The sequence below is a fragment of the Vombatus ursinus genome, unplaced genomic scaffold (assembly GCF_900497805.2).
Source record: "Vombatus ursinus unplaced genomic scaffold, bare-nosed wombat genome assembly UNPS02011916.1, whole genome shotgun sequence".
NCBI classification, from domain to species: domain Eukaryota; kingdom Metazoa; phylum Chordata; class Mammalia; order Diprotodontia; family Vombatidae; genus Vombatus; species Vombatus ursinus.
The window spans coordinates 2,673,436-2,697,188 of record NW_020951694.1 but is presented as its reverse complement, the minus strand read 5'-3'; the positions used below and the strand labels follow the sequence as shown (position 1 = coordinate 2,697,188).

General features: G+C 39.6%; 1 protein-coding gene across 1 annotated transcript; it reads left to right on the top strand.

Moving 5' to 3' along the window:
• Positions 1 to 6,125: 6,125 nt before the first annotated feature.
• Positions 6,126 to 20,605, top strand: CCDC42 (coiled-coil domain containing 42). The gene is made up of 7 exons (XM_027857067.1): positions 6,126 to 6,208; positions 7,606 to 7,711; positions 8,250 to 8,354; positions 15,506 to 15,703; positions 18,111 to 18,332; positions 19,037 to 19,198; positions 20,510 to 20,605. The coding sequence occupies exons 1-7, from the start codon at positions 6,126 to 6,128 to the stop codon at positions 20,603 to 20,605; spliced, it is 972 nt and encodes a 323-aa protein (XP_027712868.1).
• The last annotated feature ends 3,148 nt before the right edge of the window (positions 20,606 to 23,753 follow it).

Sequence of the window (23,753 nt, the reverse complement as noted above, 5' to 3'; positions counted from 1 at the left end):
CAATTTATGAATAAACAAGAGATAGAGAGCAGAGTGAAGTATAAAATGGCTAATTTTGATTACATTAAATTTAAAAGGTTTTATTCAAATAAAACAAATATAGCCAAGATCAGAAGGAAAGCAGAAAGTTGGGAAAGAAATTTTATAAACAGTTTCTCAGATAAAGGTCTCGTATCTTCAATATATAAAGAACTTTGTCAAATCTATAAGAATACGAGTCATTCCCAAATTGATAAATGATCAGAGGATATGAACAAGCAGTTTTCAAATGAAGAAATCAAAACAATTTATAACTATATGAAAAAAATTCTCTAAATCATTATTGATTAGAGAAATGCAAATTAAAACAACCTTGAGATATCATTTTATACATATCAGATTGGCTAAAATGATTGAAGGGAAAAGTGACAGATGTTGGAGGAGATATGGAAAAATTGGGACACTAATTCATTGTTGGTGGAATTGTGAACTGATCCAGCCATTTTGGGGAGCAATCTGGAATTATGCCTGAAGAGTTAAGACAATTTGACTCAGCAATACCACTACTAGGAAACTACAAGTTTACAAAGATGATTAGGGGGAGAGGGAAAGAAGCTTTATGTTCTAAAATATTTATAGCAGCTCTCTTTGTGATAACAAAGAACTGGAAATTTTGGGGGTGCCTGTCAATTGGGGAATAGCTGAATGAGTTGTAGTATACAAATGTGATGGAATATGTGCTATAAGAAAAAATGAGCTAGCTCAATGATCTTAGAATTTGTATGAAATAATGAAGACTGAAATGAGCAGAACCAAGAGAACATTGTATGCAGCAACAGCAATATTGTTTTAAGAACATCTTTGAGCAACAAAGTCATTTTGACTATTATAAATACCCAAATTAACTACAAAGGACATATGGAGGAAGATGCTATCTGCATCCAAAGAAGGAACTACTACATAGAAATATGTATAGAATGATTTTACACACACACACACACACACACACACACACACACATATATATATATATATATATATTTGTGTCTAATGGCAGCCATGGGAGGGAAGAAGAAAAAAAAAGAAATTTATATGGTAACTTTATTATATATTTAAAAGGAACAGCAAATTGTACATAATGGATTTGCAGTTTCATGAGCAAACAGCTTTTTGTTGCTGTTGTACTATGTCATAGAAATGCTTGTTTTATTCCATAAATTAAAAATAAAATAAATAATTTTTTTAAAAAAATTCAAGTTATAACAGGAACACAACTACTCACCCTAGATGGCCCTTAAAGGAATCCCTCTTCTTTGTTTACTTGACTACAAGGAAATGACATGATAGTCACTGAAAAATGGGCCCATCTTGCCCTCTGCTTTATCATTCTTTTTAGAATTATAATTATAGTTATTATAATTTTTTTTGCTGCTTTAAAGCCTGTTCCAGGTTAGTCCCAGAGAGGCTCATGTTATTGCACTTGACTAACCATGACCATGGTTAAAAATCTTATAAAATTAGCTTATAGGTAGTGATCCCATGGATCAAAAGGAGTAATTGAGAAAACCAAACCCACTCCATTTTGTATCATCACTGACATTTTGTGCAGCTCCTGGAGCTAAATCTCACTTTCTTAAGTTAGTTTAGTTTTCCTATAAGTCAGATGATTTTTGGGAAATAATTTATTATTGTACCACTAATTGTTCTGCAGGATGCAGGTGCATGCAACCAAACAGAGCTCCTAAACTCTGGAAAGTCCCTAAATCTTAAAATATTAACTGCTAAAAATAGTAACTTTACTACAAAAACCCTTGTAAATCTCTCTTCAGGGTACTTGTGCCTACTGAGGGGACTACTTCATTTGTTCTGGAATTGTTCTTTCAATTGGAATTTTGGAGAAATTGGAATTGAATTTGTTCTGCAATTGCATGCCTTGCTAATAAATCACAGAGCTCAGACTTTGTTTTCTCAGTTATAAAACTACCCATGACATCCTACTGCTCCTTTCTGGTTAATTCCTTATTTTTCTCCACAGTAACTATTTCAAATATTTCCTTTTTACTTCAGGACTTCCACACCACAATCAACCCCCACTCTCTCCACGGAGAACCTCTACTTATTGAGGCGATTGACTAACCACTCCCTCTTTTCACCTCCTCCTCTTCTCACATCTCTCTGCTGCCTTCCCCCTCACTATTTACTACCTCTTCTGAGATAAAGTCCAGCATCACCACCTGACTAAAATTTAACCTGTCCAAAACAGAACCCCAAACCTTCCCCTTTTCTGAACTTCCCTGTTACTGTTAAGGATACTACCATCCTCCTAATTACACAGGATTGTAACCTCCATGTTATCCTTGACTTCTTATCCCATATATCCAATCAGTTGCCAAATCTTGTTATTTCTAATTTCACAGCATATCTCTTGCATACATTACTTTTTCTTTACCACCCTAGTTTAGGCCATTGCCAACCCTTGCCTGGACTATAATAAAAGATTTCTGTCTTGATTCACTGCCTCAAGTCTCTCCCTACTCTAGTCCATCCTCCATTTAGCTGCCACACCACCCTATTTGCTGATCCTCAAACACAACATTCCATCTCTTTTCTCTGTGCCTTTCCCTATGCTGGAATGGTGATCCCCCTGAGCTTTACCTCTTAGTTTCCCTGGCTTTCTTTAAGACTCAACTCAAATCCCACCCTATGCTCAAGGCTTTTCACTCTGACTGCTAGTACTTTTCCCTATGAGATTACTTTTCATCTACTCTGTATATATTTTATAGGTACCTAGTTATTTACATGGTGTATCCTCCATTATATAAGCTCCTTGAGGTCAGGGGCTGGTTTTTGCTTTTCCCAGTACTTGGCTCATAGTAAGTACTTAGTAAATATTGTTGACTGACTGACATGCTGGGTTCCCAGTAGCTATCACAGAAAGATATACATTTATGGATATGGATAACATGGGAACTTATTTTGCTTGACTATGTAGATATGTAGTGAGAGACTTGTTTTTTGTTTTCTTAATTTGCTGGATGAGGGATAATGTGAAGGACAGAGTAATAAAAAGAACTTGTTTCCTGAAAAAAAATTTAATTGAAAAAGAAAATTAGATGGACCAAACAGAGCTAATGATTCCATGAAACAACAAAACATATTAAGACAATGTCAAAAGATTGAAAAAATAGAAGAAAATGTAAGATACTATCCATAAAAAAATAACTGACCTTGAAAACAGATCCAGGAGAGATCATTTAATAGTCATTGGACTACCTAAAAGCAATGACTTAAAAAAGGGCTTGCGTTTCATATTTTAAGAAAGAAAACTGCCCAGACATATTAGAACAAGAATGTAAAGTGAAGAAAGAATCTACTGATCACTTCCAGAAGAAATTCCAAAATGAAAACTCTCAGAAATGTCATAGCTGAAATTCAGAGTTTCCAGATTTAAAAAAAAAAATACTGTGAGCAGCCAAGAAACAAGAGTTCTGGTACCAAGAAATCACAGCCACTATCACACAAGATTTAGCAACTAGCACTCTAAAGAGTTGGAAAGTATGGAATACAATATTCCAAATAGGAAAATACATAAGCCTACAACCAAGAATAATTTACCCAAAGAAAAAATGGACAGAGGGGAAAAATATACCTTCATTGAAATGGGCAATTTTCTAGCATTCTTGTTGAAAAGACCTGAACTGAGTAGGAATTTTGAAATATAAGCACAGGAGTCAAGAGAAACATTAAAAGATAAACACAAGTGAGCAATTAGAAGGGGATTTTTAAAGATAAAGTATTTACATTCTAATAGGGTGGGAATGATACAAATGTCCCCCAGAACTCACAGGGGTCATAGAGTCAAATAAGACAGAAGGCCTAAGAGTGATATAGTTATATTTTGTTGGTCTTAAAAGAAAAGAGGAAAGGGAAGGGAAAGGGAGACACTAGGGGAAAAAGGGGGGAGGAAGGAGGAGGAAAAACTATCTCACACAATTAGGTTGTAAAAATAGAATTTGCAAACAAGGTAGAGATGGAAGGATTAGGAATTACTTTCATCTAAATTAATCTCATACATACATAGTCATGCATACACAAAGAATTTGGTGTAGAAATACATTCAACTCAACTGGAAAATAGCAGGAAATAGGGAAAGGTCAAAAGTGGAAATAAGAGAGAGGGTAGATTCAGAGAGGGATTAATCATAAGCAAAATAAACCAAAGCTCAGAGGAGAAGTCATGAATAGGAGCTTAAAAAGAAAGAAATGATAAGAATTTGTGAAAAAGAAGGGGTGGGGATCTAAAAAAGGAAAAAAAATAGGATGAAGAGAAATACATAATTAACATTCACAACTATAAATGTGAGTGAGGGTAAACTCATCTATAAAATGACAAAAAAAAAGGAAAATGACAAATCTTGAAAGGGCTAAGGGAAAACAGGTACATTTGATGCACTGTGGTTAGGGCTGTTAGATGCATTGGTACAGTCATTTTGGAAAGTATTTTGGAACTATGCCCCCAAAATTACTCTTGGGGCATAGACCTAGAAATGGTATGCTCTTTGACTCAGACTAGGTCTATGCTCCAAAGAGATCAAAGGAAAAGGAAAAGGTCCTTTATATACAAAAATATTTATAGCAACTCTTTTTGTAGTGGTAAAGAATTGTAAACTAATGAGGTGACCATTAATTGGAGAGTGGTTGAACAAATTGTGGTATATGAATATAATGGAATGCTATTGTATTCCAGTAATATGCAGTAAGAAATTAAGAAAGTGATGCTTTTGGGAAACCTTGGGAAGACTTGTATAAACTGATACAGAGTGAAGTGAGAAGAACCATGAGAATGATTTATACTAGAACATCAAAATTGTAAAAATGACCTATTTTGAAAGACTTAAGAACTCTGATCAACCATGATTTCAGAAGATCGGTGATGAAGAATGTTATCTCACTTCCTGCCAGAGTTGATGGACTAATATGCAGAATGATAGGAACTTGTTTTGCTTGATAAGCTTTTTGTTACAAAGATTTTCTTTTCCTTCTTTTTTTTCCCCCTGGGAGGTGGGAAATGGGAGAAAAAAACAAATGCTTGATAATTTAAAAATTAAAGATCTTTTAGAGATAACTAATTTAGGATTCCTGTAATCATACACACTCCTCAAATCCTCTCTGGCTTAACTATAAATGAATTTGAGTCAGAACAGAAGGGAAACATAGTGTTCTCCACCCACTTAGCACAAATCCCTGTTTTTATTATGCATATCTGTCAAGAGCAAAGCCTGAACACTTTGTCCCTGTATTTTGTCCAGAAAAACCTTCTTCTTCTGTACATATATAAGTATATTCAAAATGTATATAAAGGAGATATTTACATGGTAACTTGGGTGGAAGAATGACTAATAGCTGGGGTGATGACAAAAGGTTTCATATAGAAGGGTGCCTGACTAGAGCTGAGTTTTGAAGGAAGTAGGGATTCTAAGAGGGTGAAGAAGAGGACTAAGAACTGCTCCACTTTAGAAGAGAGACCACACAGGCACCACTCTGTTCCCCTTCCCCACCAGCAGGCCTTTCTAGGTCTCAAGTCTCTTGATGACTACTCTGATTTGGTTGTGGGCATATAGGGCTGAAACCAGATACCAGGAGTAAGACGGCCTTCTCTCATTGCCTTTTCTACAACCTTGGTTATTACCATTCAATGTTCCCAAAAGTTCAGGGCAGGATCAGAAGAGAAAAAGGGGAGCCAGGGAGGGGCTAAAATGAGCTAAATAGAGAAGGTAGGATCTGAATTGGCTGAGGGCAGAGGTAAAGGGTCAAAGAATAAGGGAGACAGATTCCATCTACCACCACATAGAACCACGGCTGTTAGATGTTACTAAGCAACCTCTCCTTTCCTGAAACACCTCCCCATCCCCTGTATCTTCTGACTGAGGACCAGTGATCTAAAGCCTACCAGAGGAGACTATCAACTGTTTTGGGGCCCCTTTAACTGACTTTCTAAAATAATCACTTATTGCAAGCTCTTGTAAGCCACATTAGGAGGATTTAGAAACAAACCAGTATCTAAGCAGAAAAATTTCCTTTCTTGGTCTTAGGTTTTTCCCATAGATATTACCTGAGGATTTGTCTAGCCCCTGAGCATCAGCAATCATGAGTCTGGGAATGATGGAAGAAGAAGACCTGGTGGAGTACTTCCGCTTGCAGTATGGGGAACGACTGCTGGAGTTGCTAACGTAAGTCACAGACAAACCGCACCCCCAACCCTCAATATCCTTGGTTCTTGGCACACCTCATCACCTTCAAGATAGCCTCCCAGGCATTCCCAGGAGGCAGTCTGTGGTAGCAGAATGAACCCTAGAGTACAAGTTAGGAGATACTCTAGTCATGGTTGTTATCTTAACTTCCCCTCTCTTGAGTATCAGATTTCTCATCTGTAAAATAAAAATAAAATCTGTCTATGTTGGTACTTTCTCTCCCCTCTCCCAGTTCTCTTAAAAAATTTTTTTTATATTTTGAACTTAGCAATTATCGATAAAACAAACATTTTAATATGTTTTAATATGTTAAGAAAGAAGATTGTGAAGTTATGAACTTCTATTACATACAATTTGTTTTTCAAAAGCATCTATTACATTTAACAAGGCAGTAATGAAATTGTTCTGTTGGTATTCCCTTGTGAACATCTTTCTGTCTTTGAGTATTTTTAAATGTTTTATTCATGCTATTTTTTTCTTTTTGTTTTTGTGCCCCTCTCACTACCTACTAACCCTTTTCTTTCCAAATAGAAGCCCTATCATAATAAGTATATACTTCAGCAAGAGGAATAAACATATGGTCCACGCCTGAAAATGTGTGTCTTATCAACTACCTCTCTTTGTCAAGAAGGGGGCAAGTCTCATCATCAAACTTCTAAGGTCATGAGACATGATGAGTGTTCTGAAGTCATTTAAGGTTGTCTTTCTTTCCATCATTGTAGTCACAGTGTGAATGGTTCTCTTGGTTCTGCTCATCTCACTCTGCACCAGTTCATACAAGGCTTTCCTGAAGGGTAAAAAGCGTTTTGTTATGGTGCAAAAAAAAAATCAAAACTCCCTACAGCAAGATTTATGTTGCTTGTGTATTGCTTATATATATATATATATGTGTGTATATATATATATATATATACACACACATATACATATATATAGTATATTGCTTATATATATAAATTTACATTTATATATATAAATCTTGTTATTGTAATTCCTTGCCCGTTCCCCATATACAACTGTAATTTCTTTTCTCTGTGTCTGTCTCTTTCATCTGTCTGTCTGTCTGTCTCTCTCTCTCTCTCACACACACATACACACACACACACACAAACACACACACACACACACACACACACACACACCACTCTCTGCTCTTTCTTCTTGAACTTCTGGCACCATTCCAAAGCCCTCCTCTGCCCCACTTCTTTGGCTGATCTGGTGGGAAGGATAAGGATGACTGACATAAGAGTGAGGGTATCCGACTCTCAGCATTACTACCTCATCCAGGACTTCCGAGTTATCCTATAGTGTGTGCATTTAGTGGCCATCAGGCCCTTAGAAGCAGTCATACTTTATTTCTGGTACCTTTGCAACAGGAAGTTCCCTTCAACAGAGGAGCAGTCACCATCTCCATCCATCCGGCTCCTAGAGAAAAAGAAAGAGGCCAAAGTGATGCATCAAGCCATGGAGGAAAAAAAGGAGGTGAGGTGATGCCAAAGAGGGGACGTGGTGAGGAGTCAAGGGAGAGAAGCTGAGTGAGGAGAGAGAGGACAAAGTGGCAATGCATAGGAAAGGGTGCTGTCCTACTCTGTGTGTGTGTGTGTGTGTGTGTGTGTGTGTGTGTGTGTGTGTGTGTGGGAATGGGATGTGGAAGGGAAAGGAGGAAGCTTTATTGAAATGGGTCCAGATTCCACTAGGGATGGCAGACATAAACCCTCAACTACAGGAGTCTTGGCCTGTTCACCTTCATGAAAGAAGAGAAAGGAGCCAACCCCTTTGCCTCCCTCAACCCCCATTCCCACCTAGAATACAGACAAATCCTTGTAGCTTCAGATTAATTCTGGCATAGGGGCTCCATGCTCAAGGGTAGGAAATTGGTAGCAGTTTAAGGCTTTACAAGGAGACAATTGCTGAATCTGCAAGGATTGTGTGGAACATAGAGCCTTAGAGAACACTTGGCTGCTTACAGCCATGAGCCCAAGTAGGAGGTTCTGCTGACTTTTTTCATATGGTCTTGTAGACATTTAAAAGGAGAATGGAGGCCCTGAATCTGCGCTGGGAGGAACTTGGAGCCAAGGAGGCACAACTAAAGGCTCATATAAAGAAGTTTGAACAGTTTATACAGGTATGGATAAGAATCTAAGCAGCTACAACCCCCCTAGTCCACATACACTCATTTATCACCTCAACCCTCTGCCCAAAAACCTTGTATGGCCACCTTGTGCCTCCAGAATAAAGCCTATGCCTCCTGACCCTGGCATGCAAAGCCAATGACCATCTGACTCCAGCTGACTTTTCTAGGTTTATTTCACAATACAGACCTTAAATGAATTCTGTTCCAAACAGTCTGATCTACTACTACCAATTCTCATCTTAACCTTTTAAAACTGAATTCCTTTGCTCACATGGTCCCCTATGTCAGGAATGGACTCCCTCCTACCGCTTCTATCTAATGAAGTCCTGCTTTCAACAAGGCTCAGCTCAGGTGCCACCTTCTATAAAACCTTCCCTCAGCCACAACCCAGGCAAAAGCCAACCCTTCAGATTTTCTGTAACACTGTAGTTGTACGTCTCCCAAACACTTAGTACATTTCTGACGTAGTTATTTCTCTACACATTTCTTTCCCCACACTAGAGTCTATGTTCCTTGAGAACAAAGAGTGTTTTTTTTTTCGACTTTGTATCCCTAGGATCTAACAGTGTCTTTTATAAAATAGGACCTTAGTAAACATTTCAACAAATAATTATGACGACCTGAGTACAAGTACTGAGTGTAGGAAGGACCCTGTGCTAGGTAGGCATTGTAGCGTTACAGCAAAGAACAGGACACTCCTCTTTCTCTAGAAGTTTATAGTTTAATTGGGAAGAAAGAACACAAACAGCTATAATGCTATAATGCACACAAGGTGGTATGGAATAAACATAAGGGGCGCAGAGAGTATTATAAGCAAGGTGTTAATGAGAAGGAAAAGATCTCTTCTGTGTTCTTCTTACCATCTGACAACATGTAATCTCTTGCTCCGGCTGCTTCGCTGCTTCATCTGATTCAGTCCCCACAGAATCTGCCTAGCTCTGCTGCTCTGGTCCACTTCTCCATGGCCTGCCCTCTGTTCATCAAAACTGTTTGTTTTTAGCACTTTTCCTGAAATAAGCCTTTGGAGTTTGCTGTGTTCACATTATTATTCCTAATGCAGAGAGGAGAAAACTGAACTTAAGAGACACTTGGTGACTTAAGAACAAGTTATTTCAAATCTCTTTCTCCTCTGTAAATTAGAGGATTGGGCCAGATGGTACGCTTATCAAATCTGCAGATAAGACAAAGCTGGGAGGGAAAGCCAATACACTGGCTGACAAATAAAGGAGTTAGGATCTAAAGAGATGATGATGAGCTAGAAAGCAATATGGTGTGTTGGAAAGAGTGAGATTTGGAGTAGGAGTCAGAAGACCTCTGTTCAAATCCTGCTACTTACTCCTGGTATGACCATAGGAGAGTCTCTTAGCCCATTTGAAGGGTTCAGTCCCTCATCTGTAAAATGAGGAGGCTGGGCTTGATGGCTTCTAACGTCCCTTTCAGCTCTAAGTCTATGATCTGAATGTAATCCTCCTCTCAGAAGTCAATGAAGATTGGAGATCTGTCATCTAGACAGAGGGTTCATCTGGTTTCTTCTGGTTCTAGGAAAGTTGACAGAGTTTTCTTCAGTTGGGGGAGAGAGAGATTTTGACCTTCAAAAATAGAGAATGGTGGTGGTAGAAAATTCATTGAGGGCCAAGACTTTGCAGGTGTGTGGTCAAACCACAAGGAACCCTGAGGGCCAGAGGCATTGTTATACAGAAAAAGGACAATAAATGAAGATGATTCTTGGTAGCCATCTGACCAGAGGAACAGCTGCCTATCCAGATTCCGTGGAGTTCCACCAGTGTGATCCGGACAGGAGATCTGCTCCTTCCTATGTGCCTTCGTCTATTCCTTGCTATTAATCATCCCAGCACAGTACAAGGTGAGGAGGGGGAAAGGAAACCTTTCGAGCTGCAGACTGAGTAGCAAACATTTAGAACTGATTGCTCCTGAAGCAGTACTTTTGGTTTTCTTTTTATGTGTTTGAAACGGTATTGAAACCAGATAGTTATTGAATTCATGTCAATTCTATTTGAATGCATACAGAGAAATTGGAAATGAGAGGGGGCAAATCGTAAAGAGAAGGAGATCTCATTTCATAAACTCAATTTGAATTTTGCTGATGTAAATTGGCTGGAGTTTTGGAGCCATACAATTCATAGAAATGAGAGTTTATTTGAAATAGGAGGGTAGAGAAAAGAATCCCTGGAAAGATACTTCTAGTAAATTCAAGGCAGTATTGCCATAGAAAGTGGGTGGGCAACCTGAGGTGAATAGGTTTTTGTTTTGTTTTAATATATTTCTCTGGAATTGAGTGTATACAGTTTGATAGGAAAGCCACACCCCAGAAGAAGAGTGAGTTGCTAGGGAAACTTGGCCCCCACACGCAAAAAGGTGGGAATGAGTTCCTTAGGCTGTGCAGATAGGGCTCCAGGCTCAGAATTGATGGATACCTTGGGCTGCCTGGTTCATTAATGCTACTTCATGGTTTTACTAAGACCTGTGTTCATGTCCTCTGAGTAATGTTCCCACTAACTGCCAAGGTGGTGCATAGGGTCATCTCCTGGACTCTGGTGTACCTTTGTCTGTGCTCATGGGTGGTAGGCTTATTTTGTCTTTGTGCCTGTAGCACCTAACACAATGTATGGCACACAGTAGGCAGCTAATAAATCCTTGCTGAATGATGGAAGACGATGCTAAGAATCACACAGTTTTTAGATCAGTTAGAGACATTGATTTACTGGTTAGTACTCTGAATTTGAGATTCTTATCCAGTAACCAATGATGACCTTATTTGGAGGAAGTTAATCATAACAATCTTTCTAGTCTTGCTATAAAAGAAAACGGAAGATATAAGGAAGTTGTATTCATGGAACAAATAAAAGAGTTGATAGAATTGGTTTTTAACACATATCCAAAGGAACATAATTTCGTGGGTTACTTAGTTATCTCTTATTATAGTACTCAATTGTGAATAAAAAACAAAAAGACTCCCATGTAAATAACTGCAGTTTATGTTGTAGAGGATGAAGAGATAGAGAAATTTTATGTAAAACTCATTAAAACCTTCCACTTAAAGTATCTTCAATGCAAAGGTAACATAGGGAAGTATGGCAAAAATTTGCCTCAAGATTAAGCCATTAGAGAAGTTACAGGTTTGTAGATGATATTGAAACCTGACACCAATATATTATGAATACTTTCTTCAAGAAAAGAATTAGAAGGCACTAGATAGATATGACAAATACCAGATAAAACCACAATAATATCTTATCAGAAAGGAGATTAATTATTTCCAATATGACAGTCATTTCCATATTAACTGTCTGTGTACAATCAGACCATTATTTGTTAGAGCAAAGATCAAAATCAATACCTAATGAGGATAAATTATAAAAATGAGAAGATTTGGCATGAAGTTTAGGCAGCTTCAAAACTGACTTAGCTAAACCAATTATTAATGCAAAAAATGGGTCAAAAAAGACAAAAGAATAAACATTGACACATATTTCAATTTCTTAACAAAATTTAGTCAATTTAAATCAGTCACCACAAGCAGATCATACTAATCTAGAAACTACCTCAGATAACAGACATTTTTAATTTCCTTGCCAGGAAGAAAGATAAAGCAACCATAGGCAACACTGGTTTAGAATATAAGTTCATTTGTAAAATCTTATAGGAGGGTGGAGGATTATGAGCAGTACCACCTCAAAAGACAGAGAGAAAGGAGAAGAGAAAATAAGTTTATAGAAAGGTTGGTAAGAGAATGAATTTACTAAAAGAAAAACAAAACAGACAAACTGAAAATCTCTGCCAAAATTTCTATAACCAACTTTTTTTTCCAGTAAATGACAACAGAGCCACCATATTTGTGCTTTTATCATAATGTTTGATGGTCCCATTTTCTGCTTGGCTTATATTAGGTAGAAATGATACTATAGAGAACATTGACAGAAGGAGAAGCTGGAGTAGACCAAGCATATGCAGAAGTTTAAAGTGACACCATTCTCAGGTCATTGAAGGGTTGATTTTCTTGAGAATTTGAAAAATAGGATGCCAAAGGCTTGGGAAAATCATAAAGCTTATTATGGAAAAAGAACAATTTGGAAAGTATCATTAAATACTGACCCATATCCTTACCTATCTCTATAGAATGGAATATCTTTGATAAGAGTCTGAGAAAGAATCAGGGAGATTTTAAAAAATGCTATTATACAACAGACCACATTTTTACAGTCACACAGTTGAAGTGTAGAGAATACAAGATCTCACTGTACTTATCTTGTTTATTAATTCTAAATTCATTTTATGTTGCCTCAAAGGTTCTCCTTTAAAAAATTTTCTTTCCTGTGTATGTCAAAATATATGAGTCCTTGATAAATGCCACAACATAATTTTTTCCAACAACCTTTTTATTAATATTAAATGAGACATAAAATCAGAAGTCATATACTAATGGTGTTAGCCATTGCCATGGAGGGTATCTAGTGCACAGTTCAAAAGATAGCAGTATTGCCCATATAGATAATGAAATCTTCCAGGTGATCCTATTTCATATATATATATATATATATATATATATATATATATATATATATAATTATAGATTATGTTTTGCCTCAAGCCTCAGAATGCTGTAGAGCTTCCTAAATGACATTCACAATCACTCAAAAGAGTTCAGTCTGACTGAACTACTTATTACCTGCATGATCTTTTGCAATTTTAGGGGGCTCATCTATGGATGAGCACATCCATATAGCACAGCCCATCCACCCCCATACAGGAAAAAACAAATGGATAAAAATTGCCTATTGTCCAAACTATAATATGCATTTGGATGTCCAACCCATTGAACCCACAGTACATATATATTTTTATTGTCCACTGCAGATAGGAAAAAACCTGAGCAATAGTGACCCACGAACTTCTCTCTGAAATAAATGTCCACCTCTTAATATCCATATTTTCCTTTGGAGAAGTGGTGTAACATAGTAGATAAAAAGCCAATAAGACCTAAGCCCAAGTACTACCTCTGTCACCTACTGACTGTGTGACCCTGGGTGAGTAACTTAAACTCTCAGAGACCCCAGCAACTTCCTAAGGCTAATTGCAAAATAGGTACTGATTACACCATGGAGAGAAATATAACAGGAAAGTGTAGTAAAGTGGTCATGTAGTTAGAGTAAAGGATAACAGATGGTAGTTCGTGTGCTCCACTGATATTCCCATAATGTCAGGAAATCCAGTGGATACACTCAAGCATATTGGATGGGCCCCCAGAGGAGGATTTATAGAAAGACATAGACAAGAGTCATACAGAACAAAAAGGCTCAACTTGGTTGTTATTTGCACCCTCAGAAGTGGTAACCACATTGATGAAATTATATATCTGCTGAAGTACAGAAATAGTATACAGATTGATTTATTTGAAAGGAATAATTGTGGTCACTTATTGGGCCCCTTAGAATTCAGCCTTAAGGTTGAATTATGTCCTGTTCTTGCTGAAAATAAGCCAGACATTTTATGAGCATACTTTCTTCTGCTTGTACTTGACCTGAAAGAAAAGATGGAGGTAGGACCAAAGTAGGTTGGGTGGAGATACAACCATTGGGTACAGTGGAAAGATCTGGGTTCAAATCTCAGTTATTCTACTTACTACCTATGTGACCTTTTGCAACTCATTTAACCTCTTTGGGGCTCATCTGTAAAAAGAGAGGACAAAACTCAATGGCCTCTAAGACCCAGTGGTCTCTAAGGTCACTTCCAGCTCTCAATCTATGATCCTATGATCTACAGATCAACATTATAGGAGTAAGGAGGTGGCAAAGCAATAGTGTCTAAGCAATGCACAGCCCATCCTCCCCCAAAAGTGCGGGCCCAGAGTGATGGCCCATTCAATTGGGTGATGTAGTGGAGAAGATGGGGAAGGGTGTCCATTATCTGATGAATGTTCCTGGCCAGAGCACTAACTAGAGTGTTTTCTTTTCATACCCATTTCTATCCAAGCAGCCTCACTCTGAAGAAATACCTCTATAGCCTTTGAGGCTCCTGGTCTCTTTCTTGCCTCATCTCCTCAAAGTCCAAGCAATGTTTCCAAAATGGGAATTGAGAAAGCAGCCTGTACCTAGAACAAAGAACGCTGCAATATCAGAGGTGGGAAAGACTTCAGAGATCTTAGAGTTGGCTGCCTTCCCTTACTTTACAGAGGAAAAAACTGAGGCCAAGAGAGAGAAAGTTACTTGCCCAAGGTCACCTAGCCAGTAAATAGCAAACCCAATACTTAGATTCAGGTCTATCAATTACTTCCTATCCTTTTTCCATGATCTATCCCGTCTGTCCATCATGTGACAAGCATTCTATCCACAGAAATTTCCCAAACTACTTTTCAATATAATTAACCCCCGCACACAAACAATTACATTTTATATCATCACATCTAACTAACCAATCTCGGGCCCCTCAATCCGCAGTGATTCGGAGCATGATGACCTTAGGTAAATCACTGCCCTCTTTGTGCCTGTTTTTTTCTTTTGTGAAATGAAGGATTTGAACTAAATGATCTCTAAATAAATCTAAACCTCCTTCCCAGCTCTAAAATCCTAAGAACCTAAGGAAGTTGCTATAACCTCTCAAACTTTCTGTGCCTCAAATTCCCCCACTGTCAGCAGAACAAATGTTTTTAAGGTGTTCTGCAAAATCCAAATGATGGCCTTGGCAGCATCGTAGGGTAGACCTAAGAAGTAGCTGTCCCCAGGGGAAAACAGTCTTTTATAGATAAGTGGATCCACTCTAGGCCTGGCTGGGAAACGAGTAAATCTCATGGAGGAATTTTGGTACCAGAGACCCTCTCTATACAATGGAGACCATAGAAGTCCTCTTAGGATTCAGGTTCAATGTCATGAATTCTCCATCTCTGGTGGTATTCAAGGAAAGACTGGAGTACCACCTGTTGGGGGTAAGCTATAGAAAACAGGGTGAGGACCACCTATATTAAGCAGAAAGTTGGACTACCTGACCCAAAAGGGCGCCTTCCAATTCTAATATTCTAATAATCCCCACGCTATGCCCCTTGCTAGGCCAGCCACAGGAGCAAGAGAAAGCTGCTTGACCCTATGCCTTCTCTGCTCCCCACATGTCCTTCTGGGGCCTTCTTCTAGGAAAATGACCAGAAAAGAATTCGAGCTCTGAAGAAAGCCAGCAAAGAGAGAGAATTGAAGAGACTTCGGGTGAAAGAATTGGCTAGGGCTAAGCAAGAGATGGCGGCCCTGAGACAGGAGCATCAGAGGATAAGTGCCAAACTGCAGGACTACTCCATATTCCAAAAGTACTTGGAGAAAGTGGTGGAGAACTCTGAGGTAAGGGATTTAACTGAAGTGTTCCTCAGGTTGGGGGGCAGGGGGAGAGCAGGTTGGAGCTGATCTTTCCTTCCAGCTCTCACACTGAGGGACAGTACCTGGTCCTGAGCTCAGATGTCCCCAACATTGTGAATACCTTGGGCTTCTTACTATGTCAGGTTAGAGTGTCCCCATTTTTATTCCCCGTAACATAGGTTGCTCCTTAAGACCTTCAATTGGCCTTGGAGAAGCAAGGGAACTTAGGCCACAGATGGAAATGAGGGCAGGATTTGGCTGGTAGCATGGTAAAAGTTTTCCTTGGGAAATTCATGTGTTCCACTGATATTCCCATAATGTCAGGAGATCCAGTGGATACTAGATCTTGGGAAAAAGTTCTGGAGTATATATTACCATTATATGCATATTTATTTAATTACTTGTTGCTTATATATCATATAAATGTATCATTATTCTCATATATTAAGTACATTATAGAACACATCCCAAAATAAATTTTTAAAGGATGCATAGGAAGTTGGAACTCTCACTTTGGAGACCTCTGAATTATAATATAGGCAACCCTTCTCCTTCAAAAAAAAAATCTAAGGTTTTAAAAAAATTATAGTCTGTGCTCTTATTTTATAAAAATTAGTTTTGGGGGAAAAGAACTGCCTATAGTCAGTTCAATATGGCACTAAACACTAGAAAGCCTCTACCCGCCCCCACCCCAGCTCCTCTTCCCAAAAGGAAAGTATTTTCTCCTCCAAAATCTCTCCCTAGTGCCCAAAATTCTAACATAAGCATTATATTAAAAGAATGTCCATTCTAAAAAGGCCCTTAAAGGTCACCTGTTTCAGTCAGAAGTCCAGAGAGGGTTATGGACTTGCCCAAAGTAATAGAGCTGATAAGTGACAAAGCTAGGACTGAGAATCGAGTCTCCTGACTCAAGCACCTATAAACACCTTATGTTATTTATGAGGTCATTGAGGAAGGGGAAGGGGGATATAGACTCTGACTCCATCTCTAAAATCCTATGACAGAGGCAGAGACAGAGAGATAGAGCAAGAGTATTTCCTGAGCTTTTACTATATGCCAGGCACTGTGCAAAGAACTGGGAGTACAAATACAAGCAAGCAAGACAGTTCCTCTCCTTGAGAAGCGCTTGTTCCAACAGGAGAAATCGAATACACAACCAACAATAAGAGAAGCTGGGCTGTGGGGGAGGTATACCCTTGTAGAAGCATGGTTTGGATCAAGTCGCTAGGAAATGAGGTTGGGCTCGAGTTCCTGGCAAGACAAAGCGAGAAATGGAGTTGGGATTAGTAACCTCTCAGAGCCAAAGGTAGTTCCCAGGAGCAGACTCCTGAAGATGAGGGTGGGGAAGGAAATGAAGATAATGGCCAGAGTGCAAGTTGGTGTCCCCTTGTGCACTGAGGGTCCCCAGCCTGGAGCCTCTAGCTGAGAGGACTAAGGGTTCTCCTTTTTTCCCCCTCAAGCTAATCATGCCCCTGCCTGAGTAGTGAGTTGGGCCTGCCCTAGAAGACTCCAATCAACACAGAAGGGCCACCAATTGGGTTACTTTCAGTGTATGTACAAGTCTAGATTCTCCTTCTTACCCTCCTCTCTCCTCTACCTCACTCGTGTTCTCTCCCCTACCTCACTCATGTTCTCTCCCACTCATTCAATAGTGTAGTATTATCTTTGTATTACAGAGCAAGAAACTGAGGCTGAGAGTGAAATGACTGCACAGGGTCATATAGCTAGTAGCCATCAGTGCCAAATTTGGGTTTTCTGACTCTGTTTCCCTCACCTCCATGGTGCATCATTATTAACAAACCTCGTCCTAGGCCATTCCCACTTTTTAGGACTAGTGGCAAAGAATGTGAGTGAGGTAGAGAAGAAAAACGGGTTAAGAAGGAGAATCTGGACTTGTACATACATTGAAATACATATGTATGATAATATAACCTGTGGCCTTCTGTGTTGATTGGAGCCTTCTAGGGTGGGCCCAACTCGCTACCCAAGCAGGGGCATGATTAGCTTAAGAGAAAAAAAAAAGAGGAGAACCCTCAGTCCTCTCAACTTAGAGGCTCCAGGGTGGTCCTAGCTCACCACCCAGGCAGGAACATGATTAACCTGGTAGGGAAAAGAAGAGAACCCAGAGCCCTTAGTCCTCTCAGCTTAGAAGCTCCAGGTTAGGTACTCTCAGTGACTCAAATATGGGAAGAGATGAAATGAGAGAGGTAAATTAGAATCCTCGTCCCCACTCCCCATCTTTTCAAGGTAAGACAGTATCACCACCACTCTTCTCCTTAATCCAAATGAGCTGGGTCTGTCAAGTTTGTTGTTGTTCGTCCTTTGTTCTCAAAGAGGACCAATAAATGAGTCTGGAAGGCAATGATCCCTATTCCTTTCCAACTTGATATAGTTTGAGGAGATCCATGAGGTTATTGGACGCTACAAGACACTGGTGAGTATGCACCATGACCTGATGCAGTCAGCCCAAGAGGGGCAGGAGAAAATTGACAAGGCCAAAGCCCGGCTTACCCACTATGTGGAGGAAAAGGATGATGAGGTCCTACAGCACAACAATGAGCTTGCCAGGTTGCAGATGCGGTATGACCGTGCCCGGAGTGATGTCATCATTTGGGTAAGACGTCCTTCATGTCATAGGATTATCAGAGCTGGAAGAGAGCTCAGAGATCATCTCATTTTATAAATGAGGAAATTGAGGCCCATAGGAGAGAAGTGACACCCAACATAACACAGTTAATAAGTAGAAAAGCTGGGATTTGAACCCAGGCCTTTCAGCTTTAAATCCATTGCCCTTTCCATTATACCACACTACTCAGGAAAGTGGTATCTCCCACCCTTTTGGGTGCCAACATCATGATGACTCCAATATCAAGAACATTGTACTCTTGAATTTGGCCCACTTAAGGTTGGAACATAATTCCAACTTCCAAAGAGAAGAAAGATACAGATCCTCATCCTATAGTCAGTAGAATCAGGTAATCATGGCAGCTGTTGGCCTGCCTTAAGCCTTTGTACCTCCTGGTCTTGACTTCCCCACATTGACAAAAAGGGTAATAGGGGAGTGAACGAGGGGGATGAAGTCATTCATCTCCTTGCTTTTGGGCAGTGCAGCCTGCCAGACATCCCAGACAGAATGAGGTCTTTCTCCAGGAGCATAAAGTAGACCAAGGGGGAGGTTTACTGAGTCCAGGCTACCTCTTGATCTGCCTGGTTGCAGTAGTGAGTTATATGAGGATTAGACAAGTCCTGCTTCCTCCCTGGGCCTTCAGTATTCATTGGTCCACCTTCCTCACTAGCCCTCCTCCTCTCTACTTCCAGGAGTCTCGATGGGCACATATCCAGAATACAGCTGCCAAAAAAACTCTCCTGCTGGGCACCATCAAGATGGCAACCCTGAACCTCTTCCAAATTGTGAGCAAGCAGCTGAAGGAGACCACCACACAAGTGGCCGTGGAGGATACCCACAAACAGCTGGACCTGGTAGGAGGACAAGGACAGCCCTTTACAGGACATCAGGGGTTTCTGATGATAGACTCATGGGACTTCCTTATGTTACAAGAACCAGGTCTTGTCATGGACATTGGGGATAATCCAGAGTTCCTAATTCAGTAGTCCTGGAGGAGATCAGGAAAGGGAGGGTATTTACAGCACCATGACAAGCACACTTTTACTGTTTCTTACCTGCTTATAAAATACTTAACTTAGGATGGCATTAATTGTGTCTGGGTACACATAAATCCTCCACAGCTAGGGATTTCTTGTCACAGGTTTCTAAAAACAATCTTCTGCTGTACCTGTCAGAGCTAAATATAAATCTACATATTTATGATCTGATCCAGAGAAAAGCAACTATCAACTTCCCTCTCTTTTTTGCTGGACTGGGGATGATGGGTGTGGAACATTGTTATACTTTTAAAATAAAGACTGATTATTCTCACAAAATCAAAATCACAAAATCAGAGCTACAAGAGGCCCAAAACACAAAGTTTTATTTGGAGAAAAGACCTTTGGCCTTGGTCAGAAGTGTAAGCAAATGCGAGGTATCAAGTGAGAATGTGCCTCTCTAGGATAGAAAGTGAATCTTTACAAATGACTGTTTCAGTCTTTCAAAGCTTCAATCATTTTGACTGACAATTATTCTAATGAGTAAAATAGGGTAAATTTTGTGCATTTGCTTTGTGACAACTATTTGAGCTGCTCAGAGACTTTTTTTTTGCCATCTTTCTCTATATAGTTTAGCTGTGTTCTGAACAACTGACTATAATAATCATAACGATTTAAGTAACTATTATTGTATTGTCATTGTAATTTCATCCTTTCACTAATCCTTTTCATGCTGCTCATTCAACTACAGAGGAGTTAGGATATTTTGAAGCAGTGGGACCTACATCTCACCTCTCACAGATTGCACAAAGACCTAGGCACTAACTAGAACCTGAGAACCTGACATTAATTAGTTAGAACCAGACAACCTGACTAACTAATCAGAATCTAAAGAAACCTCATTTCTGGGGCAGCTAGTTGGCACAGTGGATACAGCACTGGCCCTGAAGTCAGGAGGCCCTGAGTTCAAATCTGACCTCAGACCAAACACTTGATGCTTACTAACTGTGTGACCCTGGGCAAGTCACTTAACCCCAATTGCCTAAAAAAAAAGAAACTTCATTTATTTTAGGCCATGGGAAGATGATCCATATGGGATGGAGGCAGCTTTGTATAGGTAGGTGTTTCACAACAGAGAAATCTGCCACAAGCTGAAAAATTTATTCTTTCTCTCCCTTGTTTTGTCAGATCCAGGAGTTCATCCAAGACCTCTCAGATATCTGGGCAGAGGTGAAGAAGAAGGAGTCAGCATCAAACCCACCAGCCATCTCATATAAGACATAGAAAAGGAAGCAATAGTTCCCAGCTCTTTTGGGTCATCATACTCTAGTGCTTTCAGCATTTCAATGGTAACTCTACCATTCCACTGAATGATAACCATCCCTCCCTCAGAGGGTGTCCCTCAGATACCCACTAGATGTGATTCCAAGAGATATTAAATTCTAAACTGACACAATTTTCATTTTTTCATTGGCAGATTCTTCATTGTAGAAGGATAGATAGAAGGGATTGGGAAGATAGCATCCAAGGATGGGAAGGTTGGGCATGTATGCCCCAGATTTTAGGGAAAAAAAAATTTCAAAAAGATCACATGCAAGATAGAAAAAGCCCCATGGCCTGAGGTTCTAAAAGGAAAAAATGGCTCAAGACAGATGGGAGGCTTCCAAACATGAAATACTTGGAATACAATCACATATTATTTCTATGAGGAGGAAAAAGTAGAGGAATCAAAGGAAACCAATGTAGCTGCACAGAGAGCAGCTACTTTGAGCTCAGATAAACTCAAAACGATCTGGATAAAAGATGGAAGACAAGAGCAAATAGCCAAGAACAAATAAAGTAGGTAAGAAAGACCCAGATCTGTAAAGACAGTCTCAGAGGAGGCTAAAGGTCAGAAAGAGCACAGATATCTGAAAAAATACTAAGAGTAACAAAAAGGACTGTTTTGTTTGTTTGTTTTCCTTTTCAAGGCAAGAAAAATGGGACAGACATGTTGTTTGCATGGCGGGGAGCGGGCAACATGGTATTTCCTTTCCCACTACCCAGCTCAATTAATGCACAGAATGTGATTCCTTTATGAGATGTAAACATTGCTCTGATGGGTCCAGAAGGGAACAGGGCAACTTGTGGAACATAAAACTTAGCTAAGCCAAAGGAGGTTGGGGGGAGGGTGTGGTGGTGGGAGGGGCCTTTTGAGTAGCTTGGAAGCTAAAGAGTGGGAGAGATTTCTGACACCCTATTGTGACTCAGCCTGTAAATGTGAGTGCAGGTTAAAGCAACACACTGTGACCACTGTAAGTAGGGACTGTCTTTTCCCTTTCTTTGTATCCCCAGTGCTTAGCACAGTGCCTGACACATAGAAGATGCTTAGTAAATGTTTCTTGACTGAGTTGGTATCATGATAAATAGATGATGGAGAGAAAATAGAATCTCTATGTTGCTTCCATTTTATCTAATAAGAATGGTTTTCAATGATTTACAGTAAAGAGGGCTCTGGGTCTGAAGCAAGTTACTTCATGTCTCTAAGGTCTCTGTTTCCTCATCTTTAAAATGAGGGAATTGGACTCAAAAGCTGTTGAGTTCTTTTCATGCTCTGAACCTATGACTTCAGGTCTCATGGTGAAACATATCAGGACACTGGAAGAACTGATAATCAATAAACATTTATTGCTGTTGTTGTTGTTCATTCATTTTTCAGCTGTGTCTGACTCTTTGTTACCCTATTTGGGGTTTTCTTGGCAAAGATATTGGAGTGGTTTGCCATTTCCTTCTCCAGCTCATTTTATAGATGAGGAAACTGAGGCAAACAGGGTTAAGTGACTTGCCTAGGGTCACAAAGCTAGTAAGTGTTTGAGGCTGGATTTGAACTCAGTTCTGACTACAGGCCAGCACTTTATCAACAGCACCGCCTTGATACCTATTATGTGCCAGGTCCTATGCTAAGTGCTGGAGATAAAAAAGGCAAAAGCCAATCCCTGCCCCCAAAGGGGCTCACAATCTAATGGAGAAAACATTCAAAAAAATACACACAAATATACTATAAGCAGGATAAATAGGAAATAACAGAGGGAAGGCACTGGAATTAAGAGGATTTGGGAAAGGCTTCCTGAAGAAGATGGGATTTTAGTTCAGACTTAAAAGAAGCCAGTAGGCAGAATTGAGGAGAGTGTTCTAGGCATGAGGGACAGCCAGAGAAAATACTTGGAGCTGAGACATGCAGTGCCTTGTTCATGGAACAACCAGGAGTATTTATCAAGGAGTATATGGCAGAAAGCAAAGTGTAAGAAGATTGGAAAGATAGGAAGGGGCTAGATTATGAAGGGCTGTGAATGCCAGAGCATTCTGTATTTGATACTGGAGGCAATAGAAAGAGCCATTGGGAATTTATTGGAGGCAAAAGAGAGTTTACTGAGGTAGGGAATGACACGTGCTTTAGGAAAATCACTTCAGTGGCTGAATGGAGGATGAACTGGAGTGGGGAGAGACTTGAAGCAGGCTATTGTAATAGTCCAGGCATGAGGTAATAAGAGTCTGCCCTAGAGTGGTGGCAATGTCAGAAGAGAAAGGAGCATATTCTAGAGATGTTGCAAAGGTGAAATTGACCCAGCTTTGGCAACAGATTGGATATGGAAGGGTGAGAGATAGGAGTTGAAGATGACTTCTAGGTTGTGAGCCTAAGGAACCGGGAGAATGGTGTTACCCTCCATAGTAACAGGGAAGGTAAAAGGGAGGGAGGATTAGGGGGAAAGATAATGAATTCGGTTTTGGATATGTTGAGTTTAAGATGTCTACCAGATACCCAGTTCAAGATGTCTGAAACACAGTTTGAGAGATGTGAGATCAGAGAGAGTTTGGAACAAGATGCGTAGATATGAGAATCATCAGCATAGAGATGGCAATTAGACCCATGGGAGCTGATGAGATCAACAAGTGAAGTGGTATAGAGGGAGAAGAGAAGAGGGCCCAGGACAGAACCCTGAGCGATACCTGCAGTTAAAGGACAAGATCTGGATGCAGATCCAGCAAAGGAGACTGAGAAGAGCTAGGTAGAGAGATAGGTAGACACAGGTAGAGAGAGAACCTAGAGAGAGCAGTGTCCTTAAAACACAGAGAGAAGATAGTATTAAGGAGGAGGGTACTTTATATATATATTCTAACAACAGGCCTATAAAGTATGTTGTGTAAGTATTGCTATTTCCATTTTATAAATGCAGAAGACTTTCCATCAGAGATGAAATGACTTGCCCAAGATTCCATGATGATTGTCTGTCAGAGCTAAGACTCAAACTTGGACTCTTGTGTCCAGTTCTACTGTTCTACAACTACAAGTGACTTTTGAGGAACTATGTTGAATAGAAGAGATGTCAAAGGACTAGAGAAAGACATGTCCCAATTTTCAAAAAGGGAAGATTTATTCTATTAACTATATAGA

Excerpts from the sequence above, each read along its gene's own strand:
- CCDC42 (XM_027857067.1), top strand. The coding sequence starts at position 6,126 with ATGAGTCTGGGAATGATGGAAGAAGAAGACCTGGTGGAGTACTTCCGC. Across the intron at positions 7,712-8,249 it reads CCATGGAGGAAAAAAAGGAG|ACATTTAAAAGGAGAATGGA; the intron begins GTGAGGTGATGC and ends ATGGTCTTGTAG. Across the intron at positions 19,199-20,509 it reads CCCACAAACAGCTGGACCTG|ATCCAGGAGTTCATCCAAGA; the intron begins GTAGGAGGACAA and ends TTGTTTTGTCAG.